The sequence below is a fragment of the Balaenoptera borealis genome (assembly GCF_965194805.1).
Source record: "Balaenoptera borealis genome assembly, chromosome: 6".
Lineage (NCBI taxonomy): Eukaryota > Metazoa > Chordata > Mammalia > Artiodactyla > Balaenopteridae > Balaenoptera > Balaenoptera borealis.
The window spans coordinates 25,915,293-25,936,275 of record NC_138863.1 but is presented as its reverse complement, the minus strand read 5'-3'; the positions used below and the strand labels follow the sequence as shown (position 1 = coordinate 25,936,275).

Sequence of the window (20,983 nt, the reverse complement as noted above, 5' to 3'; positions counted from 1 at the left end):
GTGCATATAAAAGTTATATTCACACTGTACTGTCGTTTGTTAAGTGTGCAATAGCATTATGTCTAAAGAAACAATGTACATACCTTAGTTAAAAACTACTGTATTGCTGAAAAATACTCATCATCATCTGAGCCTTTGGTGAGTCATAATCTTTTTGCAATAGTAACATCAATGGTCACCGATCACAGATCACCATAACAAATATAATAATAATGAAAAAATTTGAAATACTGTGAGAACTACCAAAATGTGACACAGAGACATGAAGTGAGTAAATGCTGTTGGAAAAAATGGTGCCAATAGACTTGCTCGATGTAGGGTTACAAACCTTCAATTTGTAAAAATTGCAGTATCTGCAAAGTGCAATAAAGCAAAGCATCATAAAACAAGATATGCCCGTATATATGTACATTTTGAATAAGAACTTAATAATAAATCCATTGTGTTCCTCTAGCTGCCTCAGTATGCCCCTGAACAGAGTATTTATAATAATGACCTTTAACTACCTCACTGGACAGTATGAGGATTAGTGACATATTATGTAAATATATTTGAATTTTTTAGGTAAAGCATGCAATAAAATTAATTTATATTGTATAATATATTTATGTGACATTTACATATTTTGGATGCCTTCAGAGGTTTCCATTCTTATATGTACTAGTGACCTCAACCATAATTGTGTTACAGCTGAGACTCTGACTTCTGACTTTTACAGTGGAAGTTTTAAGTTGAAGCTATAAATCAAAAAATATTTATTAATCTTATTTAAGTTAATAATTTAGGATACCTTGGATTTTATAGTGCACTGGGATGGAATGTCACTTCTTATGTTGGGGGAGGGTAACATTTTATTCCTGGAAGCTGTGACACAACATAAATTGTTAAAGCTTTCAGTGGGAATATATGTACATAGGATTTTACTGTTTGAGACCAATAAGAAGAAGGCCCCGAAAAGTATTTTTCCACTGGAGATTCTATATATGAATTTCAAATTCATGTTTCTTTATTCTTAACCACAGGAATATACACACACACACGCATACACACACATATGTGTATGAAACAATTTCCAACTAATAACAATACTGAGGGGTAGATATGAATTTTTCGAAATGCACTGTATCTTTCAGTTTACTTCTTTCCTAGTTATCCTTGTGCATGAATCTTGACTTTTTTGTCAAATTACTTATTCACAGTCAATCTTAATATAGTCCTAGTGAGGTGGGTGGATATCAACAGATGAGATAGAGAAAGGCTAGAGGGCAGGAATATATAACTTGACTAGGATGACCCAGTGAAATGACCCCAAGCTAGAATTCCCGTGATGACTTAGAGAGGTACCAGAATCAAAGAGGAATAGTCTAGGCTAGATAAATGGATATATGCAAGAAACAAGAATTTGATTCTTAGTGAATTGCATTGCTAAAATAAATGAAAAGGAAGCACTCCTATCTATGTTCTAGTTCATATGAAAGTTCTGGGCAAAAGTGTTCCCAAGCAGAATGTTTTTCAAAGCTTTTAAAGGGGTATCAACAGCAGTTTAATGTCTCAGAAGTCAGCTTGCAGACAGACATTTCTGGCAAGGTAGCTTGTTGCAAGTCCAAATAATCAGAACAAGAAGAGGAATGTTTCAGAAGCCTACCAAGGAAAAAGTGTGTTTGAACTCTGTGTTTGGGGAGACCAATGCCCAATATACTTCGTTTGAAATCACTCCAGTAAGAATATGTCTAAGCCAGATTAGAAACACTGGCCTAGACTGGTCACTGGGGCCCTATTTACAGAAATAATTTGTGATTATTTAACCCAATTTTTGGCCCAAAGCTCAAGAAATTCCTGGAACAGAGGTTTAAAGCCACTTTTCAAGTCAGATGCTTGGACCAAAGAAATTTTTTACATGTCTACTGTAGCCTAAATGAACCCTATGAGAGATGATTCACTAAATATTTTTGTCCTCCTTTATTCCTTTCATACCCTTCTCTCACATATTTTTCCTACCCGTTATTTTTGACAGGCTCCAATGTTTTCTTGGCCCCGGTTGAGAGACGCTGACCCCATTCTGCGTTGTGAGATGGCTTCTACTGGAGAGGTAACTAATTAATGATCCATGAACACTTTCATTAAATCTACTTTGAAATCTATGGTTTTATGATCTGAATATAGTAAAGCAAGTTATTAAGTAGTTAGTGGGATACTTCTTTTGCTATCAGAGTAAGTCTGAAAAGACTTAGGCATTTTGAGCTGAGGAAAAATCTTTGACTTTTGTAGCCCAGAGTCTAAATTCTCACTTATATTTCAACATGTGTCATTCATTTCCACATTACACATTGAGAACAGCTTTCAAATATTTCTCTAGATGTCTAGGTAAATATCTCTCAGGTATTTTTATTTTAAGGTTCTCAAGTCTCTCTGTAACAGCACCTCTTGCTCCGTCTAACTTTCCTTGCTACTATGAAATTAGATCATTGTGATTTTACTAGCAATATGTAGAATGAATGTACAGCAGCAGAAAGATAGTGGGGCCAAAATATTGTGGGATCTGCAGATATATGCAAAATCCCAGAACCACTTTCAAAGCAACTTTAACCTCCTGGGGATTATCTAAAAACTATAGTGGGACTGGCCACTGGATGTCCCTCTTCACTTGTGTTGAGGACTCTGTCAGCTGAAGGTTTCTTTAAGAATGTGAAATGTGTTTCTTGTAGAAAGCTGTCAGATTCCAGAGAGTTCCCTACATGTTAGTGCCAGGACATTTTATGAATCACCTAGCCCTTGACAGACTTACTAGATACAGCCTTCACATTCTCATCAGTGCACACGGGGGTGGCAACATCAGACTGGGAGACGTCATTGTTTCCTCTTGGTGTTGAGGAAAACCTGAAAGGGGAAAATACCTAATTGCAACATATACATGATATTTTATATGGTTGCCTGGTTGCAAGCAAGATCTGTGATGAGAAGCCAAGTGAAACAGGAAAGGAGGCAGTGAGAAATAAATGGCTATCTTGTTCGTATTTGGACTGATGATTGCCTTTTCTTAGCTCCTTTGCTGCTTCTGTTAATTTAATAGATGAGAAAACCTAACTTGAAAACAAGGGACTTTCATTACATTTCTCTGCTGTTTAAGGAGCTACTCTGATATCCATCGTGATCCCTTGGTCACTCAGTAGCAGGACTGTTTTCAGCCAGCCCAGGATTCAGATCAGGGAGAGATCTGTTTTCATTCATGCTGTTTTCTCTAGTGTGGCAAATCTATTTTCAGTACTGTATCTATGTCCATTCTGCCTCCAGACATACATTATTGGAGTTGCTGAAATACAAAAATATGAGAGAATTAGAAATTCAGCTCCCCCTTTCTTGTATCTGTTTCAGAAGTACAGAGAGATAATTCTTCTTCCATAATTAGAGTCATATTTCCAAGTGTCACTAAGTACAATGTTACAAGTTGTGTTTTATAACTGAAATCATAATAATAATTCTAGGTTAGTGAAATCTCAGTTATGCTTCAGAGACATTTTCAGTGTTAAAATGGCTTGTTGTGGGATTAAATAAAACTTTAGCTTTCCTAGTGGTGAGGTGGGAATGTTAGTCCTAATCTTTACTTACATATTTAACTACTTTTTATGTTATTTGTAGAAAACTGCTGAAACCTCTTGTGGGTTGTATATGCACTTATGATGGAATTGCCCAGGCTCTTTCAGTGTGGTTTGGGTTCTGTTAGCTTAGGGTGACATTACTAATTTGGTTAGCCAGTTCTTGACCAAAGAAAATGTATACTGTAGAGTAAAAAGCAGCATGTACTGGTGATCAACTGAAAATCATAGTCATGAGAACTTCCCTTTGACAGTAAGGGAGTCATTTGCTTAAAGAATGAATTTAGCCATCAGTGTTATTTACTCTAATGGTGGTTCTCTACCCATGCCCAATGATGATGTGCATGGCAGAATCTACTCCTAACAGGCTCAGATATACCACTTGTTCTGTAGTTAGTGTGGGCACTTGACTTGTAGTTATATTGTAGTACAGTTACCCTAGGGGAAGCCTCTGTATATCCCAACATTATATGTTAATTTGGAATTTTTTTTACTTTAGGCTAGAGTATTCAGGACTAGTAGCAAGGTATTTTGGTTCATTTTATGAAAACAATAATAATAATAAAAGAACAAGTTCCTTTGAGATTTTCATAGATTTATTGAATTTCTCTGAAGGCTTTCTCACACATATGAAATGACTCCTAACTGATTGATCAGCAGTTATGCATTTGTGCTACTGAACCATGAATTCATGCCCTGTTGCATAGCATACATGACATATACCGTTATTTAAACGTTAAGTCATATTAACATTTGGTAACTCACCATATTATGGGCCAGAAGCTGTAATTTGTATCCAAATATCTCACAGTAGAATCCAGTTACGTTGCTCTATGGAGTGTTGTTGGATAGAGAAAGAATTGCTTATTTATTCATTATGCTTAAGTAAAAACACAAGATACGTCTGCCCTAGCCAGACTTTTAATCCCTGGATTCAGATTACATGGTCCTTGGGCAACTCAATAAAATCTAGCATAGGAGTCTCTGACTTTTCATTTGTGTTTGTTTTTTGGTAAGATTGGGTGACTATCATTTGCTTTCTTTTACTTTATTTTTTTCATTTATTCTAAACAGGTGGCTTGCTTTGGTGAAGGTATTCATACCGCTTTCCTAAAGGCAATGCTTTCCACAGGATTTAAGATACCCCAGAAAGGCATCTTGATTGGAATTCAGGTAAGTGGTGTGTGGTTGTATGCATGCCTGTGGGCACATGCTGGGAGTTGGTGGGGGAAATGACCTTAATAGTGGTATAGAAGAGGGGAGATTTGTTTAAAGTTCCACTAAAATAACCCCAGCAACTTCCAGAAAGAATGGACATTGGTACTCTGTCTGTTCCCTGATTTTTGCCTTTTCTCATTGCAGCAGCCAACACAAATAAGTGAATAAACAACCCCCCAAAAAAAAGAAAGAAAGAAAGAAAAGAAAAAAATCTCTAGTGAAGGGGTATTTATCCTGAATGGGATTTAGGGTAACTTCAAAAGGATTCTATTCTACTCTTTGGTTACATCTTTTCTATATTTTTATTCTTAGTTCTACCTCCTTAGCCTCTGAACCTAGGCTTTCCATAAGGTTGGGTCTCAACTCTTTTTCTGAGTCTGTGTCTATGTCTATGTCTAGTTCTTTCTCTTGACTTTCCCCTTTGCCAGCTCATTCATGTCTGTGGTATCCACTCTCCATCTAAAACTATCAACTTTAAATCTTTATCCTCAGCCATCCCCTGTTTCCAACAATTTGCTGGATACCTCTATCTGGATGTCTCAAACACAACACATCCCAAACTGAAGTCAGTATTATCCCCTCCTGACCTCTGTTCCTTCCTTCCTTACTTTCATTCATTCACATTTCAATTTCTACTAAATGTCAAAGGTTCAAAGTTGAAGAAGACATGGGCATTATTTGAGAAATTTTCTTAGCCTGACACTCCAAAACAAATTGAAAGTTCTTAAAGGGAGGTGACTTAATGGGCTTAAGAAAGTCAGCACATCCCACAGTGTACTGTGGAAGTTCTTGAAATATTGTTACTTAGTAAACCTTCTAAGTCAAAGCAGGGTGAAGTAATTATATGTGAATATCTTCATACAGTGAGAAGGACATTATTGGTTTATTATTGCAAGTCAGATGTAAATCTTAGGGCAAAATTGGAGCCAGGAAACTCATATCACTCCTTGGAATATTATTGCAAGAATGTACAAACTGTTTGTTTATAAATTTCCTGAAAAATACTAGATGTTTCCCAACTGATCATTCACTTTCATTTGAGGTTAGTAATTCTTGGAGCCTATAATAACAATAGATGGTTTTATATATCACCCCTGCCATACTTTTAATAAGTTCAAATCCTGCATGGTTACATACAAATCAATAAAAATATAATTAGAATAATACCAGGTATTTTCAAATCAGTGGGTAATTATTATAGATGCTGTCGCATTAGAGTGCCTTAATATCAGCAAATTAGACTCTGGAGACTGGATGGGTAGCGGCTTTGGAGAAGTTTCTGCAAAGACTAAATTGGGATTTTGCTTCATAAAGGTGCCAGAAGGGCGATGGTGAACAGTTAGAACAGAAGCTAACAAGATGAATTGCAATTGCGAAGCTTAATGGCAGTTCAGAGACACATCACACCATATGAGAGACTCATCACATTATAATGGGTATTAAGTATTATTAAGTCACAAGTATAAGAGTATTTCTCCAACTTCTAGTTATGGCTTAAAGTTTAATGTGAGACCTGGGGGCATTCAGAGGAGACCATGCCCTTAGTCCCCGTCCTCACAACTAATCATAACAGTGCTAACATTTTAAAATACCACTTTAAGAAGGCAGTGATGTATAAAATTGTGCCTTGTTTGGTTCCAGTGCTGCAGGGAAATGTAAAGCAAAAATTAATTTGATCCCCATGAAGTACTAGTGTGATTTTGGCATCAGTGAACAGAATTTTTGCTTTGTAGCAAAAAAAGGGGGTTTGTAGGGGAAAAAAAGTTTTCTTAAAGCAGTGAGGTTTTGTCCATTGAAGTTTTACCTTTCGGTGTATTCTTTTTTAAAGAAATCAATGTTCCAGCAGCTACATGAATTTTTGCAAAGAACTTTCTCCCTGTGCATGCATGCATAATGTAAGGAATTTAAATATATATGTATTTTAATTACAGAATTTAAAAATTATATTTAAAGAAATATTTAATAATAAAATTATATTTAATAAAATATTTGCAGCTGTGGTAAAATTGATCATTAAGACTCTAAGCCTCTAGAGATACGCAAAAATCATTTTCTAACCTACTTTATATGGGAGGCAAAGAAAAGCTGCCATCACCAACAGTCAGTGTATAATCTCTTCATTATTATATGGAGGATTTTCATGTATAGTGATTTCTTTAAAAAGGATATCATAAATTTAACTGAGCAATATGACAGAATATACTAACCCTAGAGTTAATAGCTAAAACTCACTGGACATCTTCTTAGGCAGAATGGGACCAAATCTACCTAAGCTTCATATTAACTGTGGATAAAGTAATTATATTTCCATATTTCAGGATACATTATGCTTAAAAAAAACACATTTTATTTAATGTGATTCCACTTGGACAGAAGAATTCATATAAATTCATCCAAATACATAAAGTCAGAACTGAAAAGGACCTAAAATAGTACTGCTAATATATAAACGGGGTTAAGGCCAGTAAATACAAGAGAAGGCATTTCATTGAGTTATGTAATGAAGCACTAAGAAAGAAAGTCCACCATTGCATTTTGATTTCCTGAGATAATCATTCATTTAGCATGATGTTATGTAGACTTCAATCACAGCAGAGCCCTGGTAGCCAGCACTGTTGCAGTTAATTTGCTTTATTATTCATTCATGTATAAATGGGGAGATTGGTCAACATCTATACCATTTATTTGAAGTAAAGGTCTTCTTTTCTCATCATTGCCCCACCCTGACCCAGCTACCTGTTATGAGTAGAAAGATTTAATGGAAGAAACCTTACCTCTAACTTTTCACAGCAGGTTGCAAGAGAAAATTGGGGGAAAAGAGAAATATGGAGGAAGGGCAAAAGGGACGCTGAGCCGGGAAACATTTTTTCTTATTGTTGGTAGTTTAACACATATTTCAAATTTTAATTTATCACTAGCAAGTATCAACCACGTCTCAACATTTAGTAAATAGATTGTGTGTGTGTGTGTGTGTGTGTGTGTGTATGTGTGCATGTGTACACGCTCATTGGTTATATTTCAGTGTTCCTAATTTTTCTTTCTTTTCTCTTTCCTACCCTACTCCTTCATACACAGAGACCCTCTGTTTCTGCCTTCTCAAAGTTAATCCTATGGTCAAATTACTTGGGAAGTTTGAAATATTCATAACATCAATCTTGCGTAACTAGGACTTAGGGAAAAAAAAAATCAAGATTTAGATTTTGTCAAAGGATCCTTGTCAACTATTATATGTACTGTGTCTCTACCAAGACCCTTTCCATAAGCATAGATCCTAATATAAGAAAGGCGTAATGTAGGTTTATGTGGCAACAAAATCGTCTTTGATTTTCCTGCAATATTTCCATCAGGGTTTATTTTTAGTTGCTATGAGTAGGCAATCTGCCTTGTTTTGAAGTTTTCTGGAACGCCCTTTAACAATAAATGATTTACTCTAGAGTAGATCAAGAGCCCTCACTGTTTTTTCCCCTCTGATTGGGCTATTCAGTGATGGCTTGTGAAGAGCACCATCCTGACATCTGCACTTCAGCATTGCTCAGAAACACAAAGCAAGCATTTTATTTGAAAAAGACAACTCCAAGTGACATGAATAACCTTTTATCTTCAGTACAGAATCATTAGGAACAACGATAGCATTGTCAATCCAGACGTCCCTGTAGAGTCCACAGGCGTGACGCAGCCTCAACTTGGCTTTTGGTTCTGTAGCCAGAAGTTGGATTAATGTGAAAATGATAATTAGAGGAAATATTTGTTTTTCTCATTTTTAAAAGACTTTCTTCCGTATAAATGTTTTCCAGGAAATAAATCAGCTTGTACTTTTCACCTTTAGTAACAAATGGTTTCTTACCCAGGTATTTTCAATCAGCTATTAAATCTGGGGCTACTCAGATGCAAGCTGACAGCTGTAATTTCTTTTTGTAGAGAGCCTATTTTATGTGTCACAAGTGTTCAATACATGTTTGATAGAAGTTTATAATGTGACTATGAAAGCCAACACCCCAGACCAGAAGGCAGAGTAGTTCCCTGGCTGGAAACTGCCAATACTGTCATGTCGGATATTTATCTTCTCCACCTGGGAGACAACACTGAAACAGCTCCATAATGAGGTTCTGACTGGTGTCTGCAGGTCTTAGAGGATTTGCTGACTTATTTTACTTTAAAATGGCGAAGAAAAAAAATTACATTCTAGTACTCCTCCTTCAACCTTTTCCATAGTGACTTTGGCCAAAGTTAATGCGTCTTCACCTCAAATTACAAAATGAGTGAAGAGTGGTCCTCCTAGCCCCTCTTCCCTCCTATTCCTAAATGTAAGTGCGCATCAGAATCACCTGGAGGGTTTGTTAAAATGCAGATTCCTGGGATCAACTCCCAGAATTCCTGATTCCATAGATCTGGGGTGGGGCCCAAATGTTCGTAATTTAAACAAACCCAGGTGATGCTGATTCCCTAGGGACCACATTTTGAGAACTACTATACTTGTGAAATAGTATTTTAGGAAACTGGTTCAATGTTATGTTATCACATGGTGACCATATATTATCACTGACTTTTTGCTAGGGGAAAATGTTAGAGATTGAGAATAGTTCATTCAGTACATGATTAATGTATCAATTGGTCAATAAGTGTTTTTTGGTCACCTTTATGGTGAGCTTCCTAATGTACTTTGGTGCTTCCTTAAGTCTGTTCTTTGTTTAGCAGGAGGCCACTATATAATGCTCCATATCAGGGGGGCTTGACAAAATTCAGAGGTTCATTTAGAATATTTCACATATATTTGCTATATTCAAAGCAACTAAAACATGAAGAAAACCTAAAATGCCATTTCAGTCAGTCCCCTGCTTTCCAAGCAGAATCAAACTTGAATAAATGATTATCCAAATTTTCTGCCTAACCTATTCTTAAAGAGACTGCCACATAGCTCATTAAATTGCCCTGATGTCATTGACTTACTCTCTGATTTTATACTTTTTTTTTTTTTTTTTTATGTCTAGCCTTGAGCTTCTTGCATCTAAGCCCATTTCTTCCTGTTGGGTCCTAAGTGGGAATAAAAAGCTACTATCTTGGGCATGGTTAAAATCTGTGTTCTAGAAGGCTGCCATGAATAATCCCTGAGCCTGCCTTAGCTGAGATTCATCCATTTGCATTTATCTTTTCCATTTGCCAATAGTTTCCTCTCATAAAACTGCAGTTCTGGGATTGAGAGGGCCAGAACCTGAAAGAATTTTATATTTGAACATAGTCTTGGGGTCTTTTCCTAGGATTTAGATCTTTTCTCAAAAACACCTCTGCAAGTAAATATTAGGAGGTTTTGTGTATTAAACATTATCAAAATTGTGCAAGGCTCTTGACATATTTTATCACAATTCTTAGTTTCTCTGAAACTCTGAAATAAGACCATATCCATGATTTTTTTCAACTATTACTAATATGGTTTCTAATAGATTATAAAACATTTTCTAAAGTAACCAAATTATGTCATCTGTTTACAAACTTTTTATGAATGAAAACAGCCAAAATCTTCTAATTTGAAGCAGAATGGTTGTTTTTAACTCTGTATAGTTTTGCATACTCTGTTTAGCTAGGTTACTCAGACACTCATGTTAATGAGGTCAAGGTCAGAAGTTGAACATTGGGTAGGCGACTGAGCTTTGCTTTCTTTTACCCTGACCACTGTCTTGCAAATACTGGCTTTTGGTCACAGGAAGGAGGTATGTTCAGAACTGAGGAACCCTGATGGCAATAGACAGTACAGGGAATGCAGGCCAGAAACTGGGTGAGTCCAGCTGGGGCTCTCGGAAGAGCACAGCAATGGACTCTAAGAAAATATCTAAACAGTGAGATTGAATGTTAAGTAAGCCTGTCGGGAAGGAAAATATATGTGAGAAGAAAATTTGTTTGTGTTGTAAGTGTGACAGCCAGTAGAGGAACCCAGGCTTGGGAGCTAGGGTGCAGGGTCAGGAATCTAGTCTCTGGGAGGCTGAAAAAGCAATTATTTTTAATAATAGTAATAATAATATTTAATGAGAACTATTAATGAGCCAGTAATCGTGCTAAGTTACTGTACTAACACTTACATAGGACTTATTCACTGAATACCCACAGTGACCCTATGATGTGGATACAGTTACTATTCCCATTTAACAGATGAGGAAAGTACATCATAGAGAGGTTAAGTAAGTCGCCCAAGGTTACACCGTTTATTGTGGAGCCCCAAGAAGCAGATACATTAATATCCTTACTGCTGTTTTATAAATGAGGAAATGGACGTTCAAAGACATTAACTTTTCATACACATGAATAGTAAGACAGGATTTGAAATGCAGCTTAGTGACTCCAGAGCCCATTCTTTTACTCTTTGCCAAACTGAGTTCCAAATGATTGACTTATTGTAGGGAACGGTGCATGAACTACTAGGAAAGGGCCTAGTTATTGAAGTGCAGTCCAAAGTTAGAATTCAGCAATTAGCACGGGTTGAACAGCAAAACATCCAACAAGGCTGACTTGGTGCTGAGCGCCTAATCCAGGTGACTTTAAATTCTCCCTGACCAGGAAAAGGGTTCATCCAGAACTGGGGTGAATCTGATTCTACAGGCAGAGACTAAGTGGATTAAATAGGGGGTGAAGGAATTTGAGGGGTAAGAAGTAAGACAGTAGAAAGCAAGACAATGTGGATGGAATTTCATCTATATCGGAAAATAAATAAGAGCTTATACTCACTAAAGGAGAATAAAAGGATAAAACTTGTCATCTTTGAATATAAAGCACCTGGCAACACATGGCATTGCCTTTTATGACATGAGAGAATGCCATATTGCATGACTAAATGAATAGCATGTATATCTGGAAAGTGAATTCAGTTAAATTCCTTTAATTTCAGCAATCATTCCGTCCACAATTCCTTGGTGTGGCTGAACAATTACACAATGAAGGCTTCAAGGTATGTGATATTATTTTTTTAAGTCGTTTTCTGTCAGCATTCTATCTGCAAAAAAGAATACTGAAGAATATTAGCGAATAAAATAGCGCAAAATACAGCCTCTCCACTTGAAAGATATCTAACTTGATAGTTTCAAAACGTCAATGGAATAAACTAATTAGAAAGACTAGCTTTAAGTTTTAACACAATTACCACAAACTCAATAAAATTTGCTGGCTAAAAACTTAGAGAGTTTTGCATACACAGAATTGGGATAAAGTTTCAATGTATTTCCATATATTTTCCATTTTTCCTTTTCCTGTTTCCATATGAAGTCATAGTTTCCAGGTGTTACAGTTACAGGCAAAAATTCTTTGCCATGAATATCTCCACACAAAGCCTGGTTCTGTAAAACAGAATGAGTCCCAAGGCTCATTGGACCTGTGGTCATGAGGGTTTGTTGGCCTAATAACAATGAATTTTCAGCCATCAATAACTCTTTATTTTTCTCCTCTACAAAAGCAGTTACAATTGAGGTTATTAAATTTTTTCTTACTGCAAATATTTTAAAAATATTTAAAGTGCCCATGACTCTAGATGCTGAGTCTAAAGCTCTATTTCTGACATCATTTTGCATCTCATATTCACCAGTTTTTTCTGCTCTATGTTTTAAATGACACGTGTGTCCCAGTGGGCGTCTTTGTTCTATGAAAACTTTCCCTGTGATACAGTAACCGACTTTTCCATCTTAAATGCAGCTCTTTGCCACGGAAGCCACATCAGACTGGCTCAATGCCAACAATGTCCCTGCAACCCCAGTGGCGTGGCCGTCTCAAGAAGGACAGAATCCCAGCCTCTCTTCCATCAGAAAGTAAGAACTGGGCAGAGTATTCTGAGATAGCAAAACAGATGAAGGATTAACTTTGGGAACTAGTGTGATGTAAATATATCACCTTACCCTATTGCAAGTCTTCTAAAAGTCTTCTTAGTCATCCAATTTAAAATGATGAAATTTGTGAACGATAGTAAAGCTTCCTTCTCATGAACTTTGCTATTACTACAAAACGCATAATTCCGTATATGTACATGGTGATATGTAGCATCTCTCAAAATGTCTCCTAGTAAGTATCCATTCCTTGACTGACACCAAGATCTCAGTGATGAGAATCATGGGCATGAAGAATGTAATGTAGCACTCTGTATTTTATGTCAAACTTATATTGTGTATATCAACAATGCTCAGCTGAATTTCACTGAGGTTGCACATCAATGAATCAGTCAATTTACTGAGGACTTGCAGCATGCAGGACACTAGGGGGAGTGCTATGGTAATGTCATCTATTGTATTACCTAATTTGCCATTCTTTGATCAGGTTGGTTATTATGCCTTAGGCTATGTCATCATTAGGGTTTTTGGGTTTTTTTTTAACATCTTTATTGGCGTATAATTGCTTTACAGTGGTGTGTTAGTTTCTGCTTTATAACGAAGTGAATCAGCTGTACATATACATATATCCCCATATAGCCTCCCTCTTGCGTCTCCCTAACAGCCTCCCTATCCCACCCCTCTAGGTGGTCACAAAGCACCCAGCTGATCTCCCTGTGCTATGCGGCTGCTTCCCAGTAGCTATCTGTTTTACATTTGGTAGTGTATATATGTCCATGCCACTCTCTCACTTCGTCCCAGCTTACCCTTCCCCCTCCCCGCATCCTCAAGTCCATTCTCTACATCTGTGTCTTTATTCCTGTCCTGCCCCTAGGTTCTTCAGAACCATTTTTGTTTTTTTTTCTTAGATTCCATATATATGTGTTAACATATGGTACTTATTTTTCTCTTTCTGACTTACTTCACTCTGTATGACAGATTCTAGGTCTATCCACCTCACTACAAATAACTCAATTTCTTTTCTTTTTATGGCTGAGTAATATTCCATTGTATGTATGTGCCACATCTTCTATATCCATTCATCTGTCGATGGACAGTTAGGTTGCTTCCATGTCCTGGCTATTGTAAATAGAGCTGCAATGAACATTGTGGTACATGACTCTTTTTGAATTATGGTTTTCTCGGGTATATGCCCAGTAGTGGGATTGCTGGGTCATATGGTAGTTCTATTTTTAGTTTTTTAAGGAACCTCCATCCTGTTCTCCACAGTAGCTGTATCAATTTACATTCCCACCAATAGCGCAAGAGGGTTCCCTTTTCTCCACACCCTGTCCAGCACTTATTGTTTGTAGATTTTTTGATGATGGCCATTCTGACTGGTGTGAGGTGATATCTCACTGTAGTTTTGTTTTGCATTTCTCTAATGATTAGTGATGTTGAGCATTCTTTCATGTGCTTGTTGGCAATCTGTATATTTTCTTTGGAGAAATGTCTATTTAGGTCTTCTGTCCATTTTTGGATTGGGTTGTTTGTTTTTGATATTGAGCTGCATGAGCTGATTGTAAATTTTGGAGATTAATCCTTTGTCAGTTGCTTCATTTGCAAATATTTTCTCCCATTCTGAGGGTTGTCTTTTCGTCTTGTTTATGGTTTCCTTTGCTGTGCAAAAGCTTTTAAGTTTCATTAGGTCCCACTTGTTTATTTTTGTTTTTATTTCCATTTCTCTAGGAGGTGGGTCAAAAAGGATCTTGGTGTGATTTATGTCATAGAGTGTTCTGCCTATGTTTTCCTCTAAGAGTTTATAGTGTCTGGCCTTACATTTAGGTCTTTAATACATTTTGAGTTTATTTTTGGGTATGGTGTTAGGGAGTGTTCTAATTTCATTCTTTTACATGTAGCTTTCCAGTTTTCCCAGCACCACTTATTGAAGAGGCTGTCTTTTCTCCGTTGTATATTCTTCCCTCCTTTATCAAAGGTACGCTGACCATAGGTGTGTGGGTTTATCTCTGGGCTTTCTATCCTGTCCCATTGATCTCTATTTCTGTTTTTGTGCCAGTGCCATACTATCTTGATTACTGTAGCTTTGTAGTATAGTCTGAAGCCAGGGAGCCTGATTCCTCCAGCACCGTGTTTCTTTCTCAAGATTGCTTTGGCTATTCGGGGGTCTTTGTTTTTCTGTACAAATTGTGAAATTTTTTGTTCTAGTTCTGTGAAAAATGCCATTGGTAGTTTGATAGGGATTGCATTGAATCTGTAGATTGCTTTGGGTAGTATAGTCATTTTCACAATGTTGATTCTTCCAATCCAAGAACATGGTATATCTCTCCATCTGTTTATATCATCTTTAATTTCTTTCATCAGTGTCATAGTTTTCTGCATACAGGTCTTTTGTCTCCTTAGGTAGGTTTATTCCTAGGTATTTTATTCTTTTTGTTGCAGTGGTAAATGGGAGTGTTTCCTTAATTTTTATTTCAGATTTTTCATCATTAGTGTATAGGAATGCAAGAGATTTCTGTACTTTAATTTTGAATCCTGCTACTTTACCAAATTTGTTGATTAGCTCTAGTAGTTTTCTGGTAGCATCTTTAGGATTCTCTACATCACTAGGTTTTGTAAGACATTTATTTCAGCACACTATGTGAGCCTTCAGGAACACCATTACATCAACACTTATGGAGCTATGTGGCACAGGTACATGGGAGATAATTCTCAGGTGCTACTGGATGTTACAGCCTACTGAATGGCTAAGTCATACCAAATTCTATGTGATATACTATTTGATAAGGCTCTTAAGAAAGTAACCTAAAATTATTATCACATTAATAAAAGAAGGGCACATTGTTCTGACCTTAGTAGACTTCTAATGATGCTATATGCCCTCCTTAGGGCTTTGTAAAACAATACTTCATGCTTTTGACATTTTGATTAAATGTCTCCTAGTGTGTGTAGTAGCCCAGCAACAGAATGTGAAATGTTTTAATTTAAAATCAGGCGACCTGTATTTCCACACCATCAGCTGAGGCACTGGGAAACAGGCAATGAAGTAAAGTTGATCTGAGGGGGTAGTATGGGGGCCGAATGGCCTTCAGTGCTGGAGGAACCACCTACTGTAAAATAAATAATTGTCTATCAAATTACCAATTCTTGCTATGGATAGATAGCATTTTAAAGAGAAACAAATATTTCCATTTGATTAGTTAGGCATTCACCAGAATTCTTTCAAGAACACAACAAAAATTTATAACCCCCAAATGTGTGTAATTTGTACATCTGCTTAAGAATAAAGGAGGGTAGGTGTCAATCAACTGAGTATGGCATGGACTTGAATGGTTAAGACAGTAATTTACATTAGTATTTTAAAAAACTAATTATAAAATATACATAGTCTCCTGTAAACTTGTGTTTATTTGGTTTACTCCTCCAGGTTGATTAGAGACGGCAGCATTGACCTGGTGATTAACCTCCCCAATAACAACACTAAATTTGTCCATGATAATTATGTGATTCGGAGGACAGCTGTTGACAGTGGAATTGCTCTCCTCACTAATTTCCAGGTATGTTATTTTTCTCAAAGATAGCCTGCCTGAGGGTTTTTATTTCTGTGCCTCCCTTAAGAGTGCACATCTCTCTTTTCCCTTTCTTGTAACTTTCAGAATGGAGAAGAATTTCTAAATAGAATCTAAAATAATGGTCTATTTTGGTAGGTCATGGCCTATCTGGGACATTTGGTGATCAAGGAGTTGAGATAATCAGAAACCATGGATAGCCATGGTTCTCTCATTACCCATACAATTATCCTTTAAATAACATGTGGTGTGGCATGGAATAAAGATACACAATTTTATTCCATCGTGTCTAACTGAAAGCCACCACATAAAAGCAACAGGTTAATGATCATTGAAGATCCAGATACAGTGCAAGCACTTGTCCAATTCACAGGAAATGATTGCAGGAGGTATGTTCCCTTCTACTTGAACATGACCCACCAAATTTATCACAGGGAGAAGAAATGTTTGTCAAGACTCATTAACTTTCTGCCCATTGTATTTTTTTCCCCCTCAGTCAGTTTTAATCCCCATGGGGGGGTGGGGGGAAATAAGCTTATTCATGTTGAGGTCTGAGATACAGGAGAAAGTCCCCATTAAATAAAAATGTTTGTGTCTTCCATCTCCTGCCCCTTTGAAAATTGGGTACAGAAACTGTGACTTTTTGCTTCTGCTTCATTAAACATTCGCTTTCATTTCGTATGCGTTGCTAAGATTCCTACCCTTATATTTTCAGGTGACCAAACTTTTTGCGGAAGCTGTGAAGAAATCTCGCAATGTGGACGCCAAGAGTCTCTTCCACTACAGGCAGTATGGAGCTGGGAAAGCGGCATAGAGAAACGGATACCCCATCTCCATTCTTAAATCAACCTAAGCCACTTTTTTATCTAAAGGAACTGATTCGCAACTTTCTTTCCCAGAGACGAATATTGATATCAAGCTTTATTTCAGTTTACTTAGTTATGCCTTAATATTCTCTTCTTTCACAATTAAATTGTTGTCAGTCACTTTTTAAAAACCTTACTTAGAGAGTCCTTCCTGAGTAACTGTTCTTCACGAGAATTCCTTCATTTACTAATGCCTTATTTTTGGTGGGCTAAGCTTACCTACATGCTTCTTTGCAGCTAACATTTTATGGTGCTGATTAACGATGATCAAGGTCGAAAAAGTTGCTGCTCTATCTTCTGAACTCTTTCTATATATACTTTACGGACACTGTTGTCATTGTTTTTAAATACTATCTGCCATACTCAGGACACTTTAACAAAGGCAGAATACTATAAAAATGGTTAAAATGAAATATGGATTTAATTTATGAACTCCTCCATCATGATGTTTGTGTATTGCTTCTTTTTAATAATCATTCTCTCTGGCTTAACCAGGAATATCCTTATCCCCTCCCACAATGCTGAATTTGAGAAGTGTGACAGAGGTCTTTAAAGTATGGATTTCTCTAAAGGACACTGGTTTGCACTTTTGTGTTTTGTAGTATGTCAGCAGATGGTGGATACCGCTGAGGTGGTTTATTCTTGTTTTTCTTTGGATTTTTAACCTGAGCCAAGTGAAATCTTCAGATTTATGCCATCTCTGCCACCCCCCCCTTCTTCCTGCCAACTTTGGAATAACTTGGAAGTTATGTTCATTCCCTTCAGATTATAGATTCTGTTGATCTACTGAGTCCCACGCTGCGATGAGAGTTTTACACATTTTAAGCACAAGGTCCTTGTTCCTTCTACATATAAGAAAAGTCCTTCCTACAGGCAGCCTTTGTCACTTTTAAACTTTTTGTGTTATTACAAGTGCTCTAATTGTGAACTTTTAAATAAAATGCTATCAACAGACAAGACAGTTGTATTCTTGCTATTATGTGTTCATTTATTTTTACATTGATACACAAAATCTGTTCATTTCTCTGATGAAACAGGGTTTTGGGCCAAGATTATATCTTTTTTTCTTTTTCTATTCAAAGCCCTATAGGGTATGAACAAATTAATATTAAAATTAATGAAGCTTAAACTGTTACATTTCTTTTTTTTTCTCCTCCCATCCCTTGCTTATAAATCTCATTAATATATCTTTATGTAGTTATATACTACCCTTGATCTGGGTCCTTTCAAACATACAGCTATAATCACACACTGACTAGTGATTGCCACACATATATAATAAACTAAACTTTTAAAAAAACGTCTTGCATAACACAGAGAAAAGCACTTGAACCCAGTCAGAGGCTGATCCATATTGTCTGAAAGATAGTGCCAATGGCCGTGGTGATACCATATTCCAGAAATACCACCTAAAACGTGGCTTTGTGAAATTTCTAAGATAATGAGGACATAATAGCTTTTATCCTTTCCCTTGATATAGATCTACATGAAGGCTTTTAAAATTTATTTTCCCCTTTTTTCCCTCTTGTTATCATTGTGGTTGAGACCCTTCCTTACTTCTTCCCCATAATATTATATTAATATACTCCCTGATCATCGGTTCATTCACCTAAAAATATTTAATGAGTTTCTTCAAGTTTTAGTGTAGAATATACTATGATCTCTCCTACACCTATTATTCTAGTACTTTTCTGATGCTGTATTACTTTGCACCATCACACCACCAGCACCACCATAAATAACTAACATTATGGAGTATCTGCTATTACTCAGGTAGTTCTAAGTCCTTTACATGAGTTAACCCATCTAATCCTCAAAATATCCCTATGAGTAGGTGCTGTCATCTCCATATTATAAATAAAGAAACTGAAGCACCAGAAGTTAAGTAACATGCCCAGGGTCACACAAAATGCAGTTTCATTTCTTTATATCTTGTATTTTTTTTTAGAAATTCTTCATTTTTATTATTTATTTTATTTATTTATGGCTGTGTTGGGTCTTCGTTTCCGCACGAGGGCCCTCTCCAGTTGCGGCAAGCGGGGGCCATTCTTCATCGCGATGTGCAGGCCTCTCACTACCGTGGCCTCTCTTGTTGCAGAGCACAGGCTCCAGACGCGCAGGCTCAGTAGTTGTGGCTCACGGGCCCAGCCGCTCCGCGGCATGTGGGATCCTCCCAGACTAGGGCTCGAACCCGTGTCCCCTGCATTGGCAGGCAGATTCTCAACCACTGCGCCACCAGGGAAGCCTATATCTTGCATTTTAATGAAGACAGACATGTTAAAAAAAAATCGTTTCTCACAGTGAAGAAAATACTTGCTTGCAGAGATAAGGAAAAGGCTTTTCTGGGGAGATGGTCTCAGGTGTTGTCTTGTACAGTGTGTTGTAGTTCTCCAGGTAGACTAGAGGATAAGCACATTCATTTGAGGAAATTACAAGCAGCCTGGTATAACTGGAGCTCAAGGCATGTGTGGAGAGAAAGAGCTATGGGGAGAGGTTGAGAATGAATTCTTAGTTATGCGTGTTTAAACCACATAGAAATTTAAAAACTTTTTATTTGGAAAGAAGTTTGCACTTAAAAATTTGCAAAAATAAAAATAGTACACCCTTTACCCAGATTTACCTATTGGTAATATTTTACCCCCATTTGATTCAGTATTGCTTTCTCTATGTATCCTCTATCAATCATCTATCTATCTATCATCTGTCTATCTATCTAAACACACATATGTATATACACACTCAGAGGAAGAGAAAAATTACACTTTGACCAAAAGTAAGCAGACTGTTAGTCACCAATTTAGAAAAGTAACTCATAATTTGAAACAAAAGAATTGCTTGCTGAAAGTACCAAAAGTTCAAAGTAATAGTTAAGTTTTGTACTATGGAAATTTTATAAACGTTCTCAATTTTTATATTAATTTGAAGAAGCTATTTGTAAAATACAATAAAATGAGAAGAGTAGTAATAAATTAATCAAGCAGTAGTGTTTCTAAATAATCCCTATATTTTTGTTCCTGAAATAACGGGTTTTGGGGAAATGGAAGATGATACACACTCTCTCCAAGGTGCTGAAAATGAAATTATATTAATTTTTGTTTTTGTTACCTTTGGGTTTTCTAATGTTCCAAACTTTAAGAAGAACTAAACACAAATAAATAATGCATTCAGTAGTTTGGTTGGAGGAGGGAAATGCAAGAAAATGAAAGCAGATTTGTGTTCAGATTTGGCAAGTCTTTGTCCTTTTGGAACATATGTACTCTTTTTTTTTTTTTTTTTTTAAATTTTTATTTATTTATTTTTATTTATTTATGGCTGTGTCGGGTCTTCGTTTCTGCGCAAGGGCTTTCTCTAGTTGCGGCAAGTGGGGGCCACTCTTCATCGCGGTGCGTGGGCCTCTCATTATCGCGGCCTCTCTTGTTGCGGAGCACGGGCTCCAGACGCGCAGGCTCAGTAGTTGTGGCTCACGGGCCCAGTTGCTCCGCGGCATGTGGGATCTTCCCAGACCAGAGCTCGAACCCGTGTCCCCTGCATTGGCAGGCAGATTCTCAACCACTGCGCCACCAGGGAAGCCCTATGTACTCTTTTATATAAACAGGTTAACACATTTTAAAACGTCTGAATCTGTTATATATCACCAGTGCAGACAACATACGGGCTATGTCTGTAGAGCTGAATAAAAATCAAAGTAGCATTTTCCATACTGAGAATTCAGCAGCAGGCAAGGAGGACCAGCTCTACTGAGTGGGGTGAAAAGGAGCTCAGCCAGCTTGTGAAATGAAGAAAGACGATAAAGAATGATCCAATTAGAGGTGTAGGATTTTACGGCTTTGGAAAGGTAAGTAGACTATTTTAACTGTACTTTTGTCAAACTTTCCTCTTAAACAGCATTCCTACCGGAAACTTTTAAAAACAGCTACTACATTCATGTATCTCAACAGCTG

The 20,983-nt window shown here is 36.9% G+C and overlaps 1 protein-coding gene across 1 annotated transcript in view; it reads left to right on the top strand.

Moving 5' to 3' along the window:
• CPS1 (carbamoyl-phosphate synthase 1) overlaps positions 1–17,999 on the top strand; it is a 141,878-nt gene extending 123,879 nt beyond the window's left edge. The window contains exons 33-38 of the mRNA XM_082396353.1: positions 2,015–2,089; positions 4,668–4,766; positions 11,686–11,745; positions 12,483–12,595; positions 16,035–16,164; positions 16,892–17,999. Of these exons, the coding sequence (XP_082252479.1) occupies positions 2,015–2,089; positions 4,668–4,766; positions 11,686–11,745; positions 12,483–12,595; positions 16,035–16,164; positions 16,892–16,990 (576 nt within the window). The 3' untranslated portion in view covers positions 16,991–17,999. The remainder of the gene's footprint in view (positions 1–2,014; positions 2,090–4,667; positions 4,767–11,685; positions 11,746–12,482; positions 12,596–16,034; positions 16,165–16,891) is intronic.
• The last annotated feature ends 2,984 nt before the right edge of the window (positions 18,000–20,983 follow it).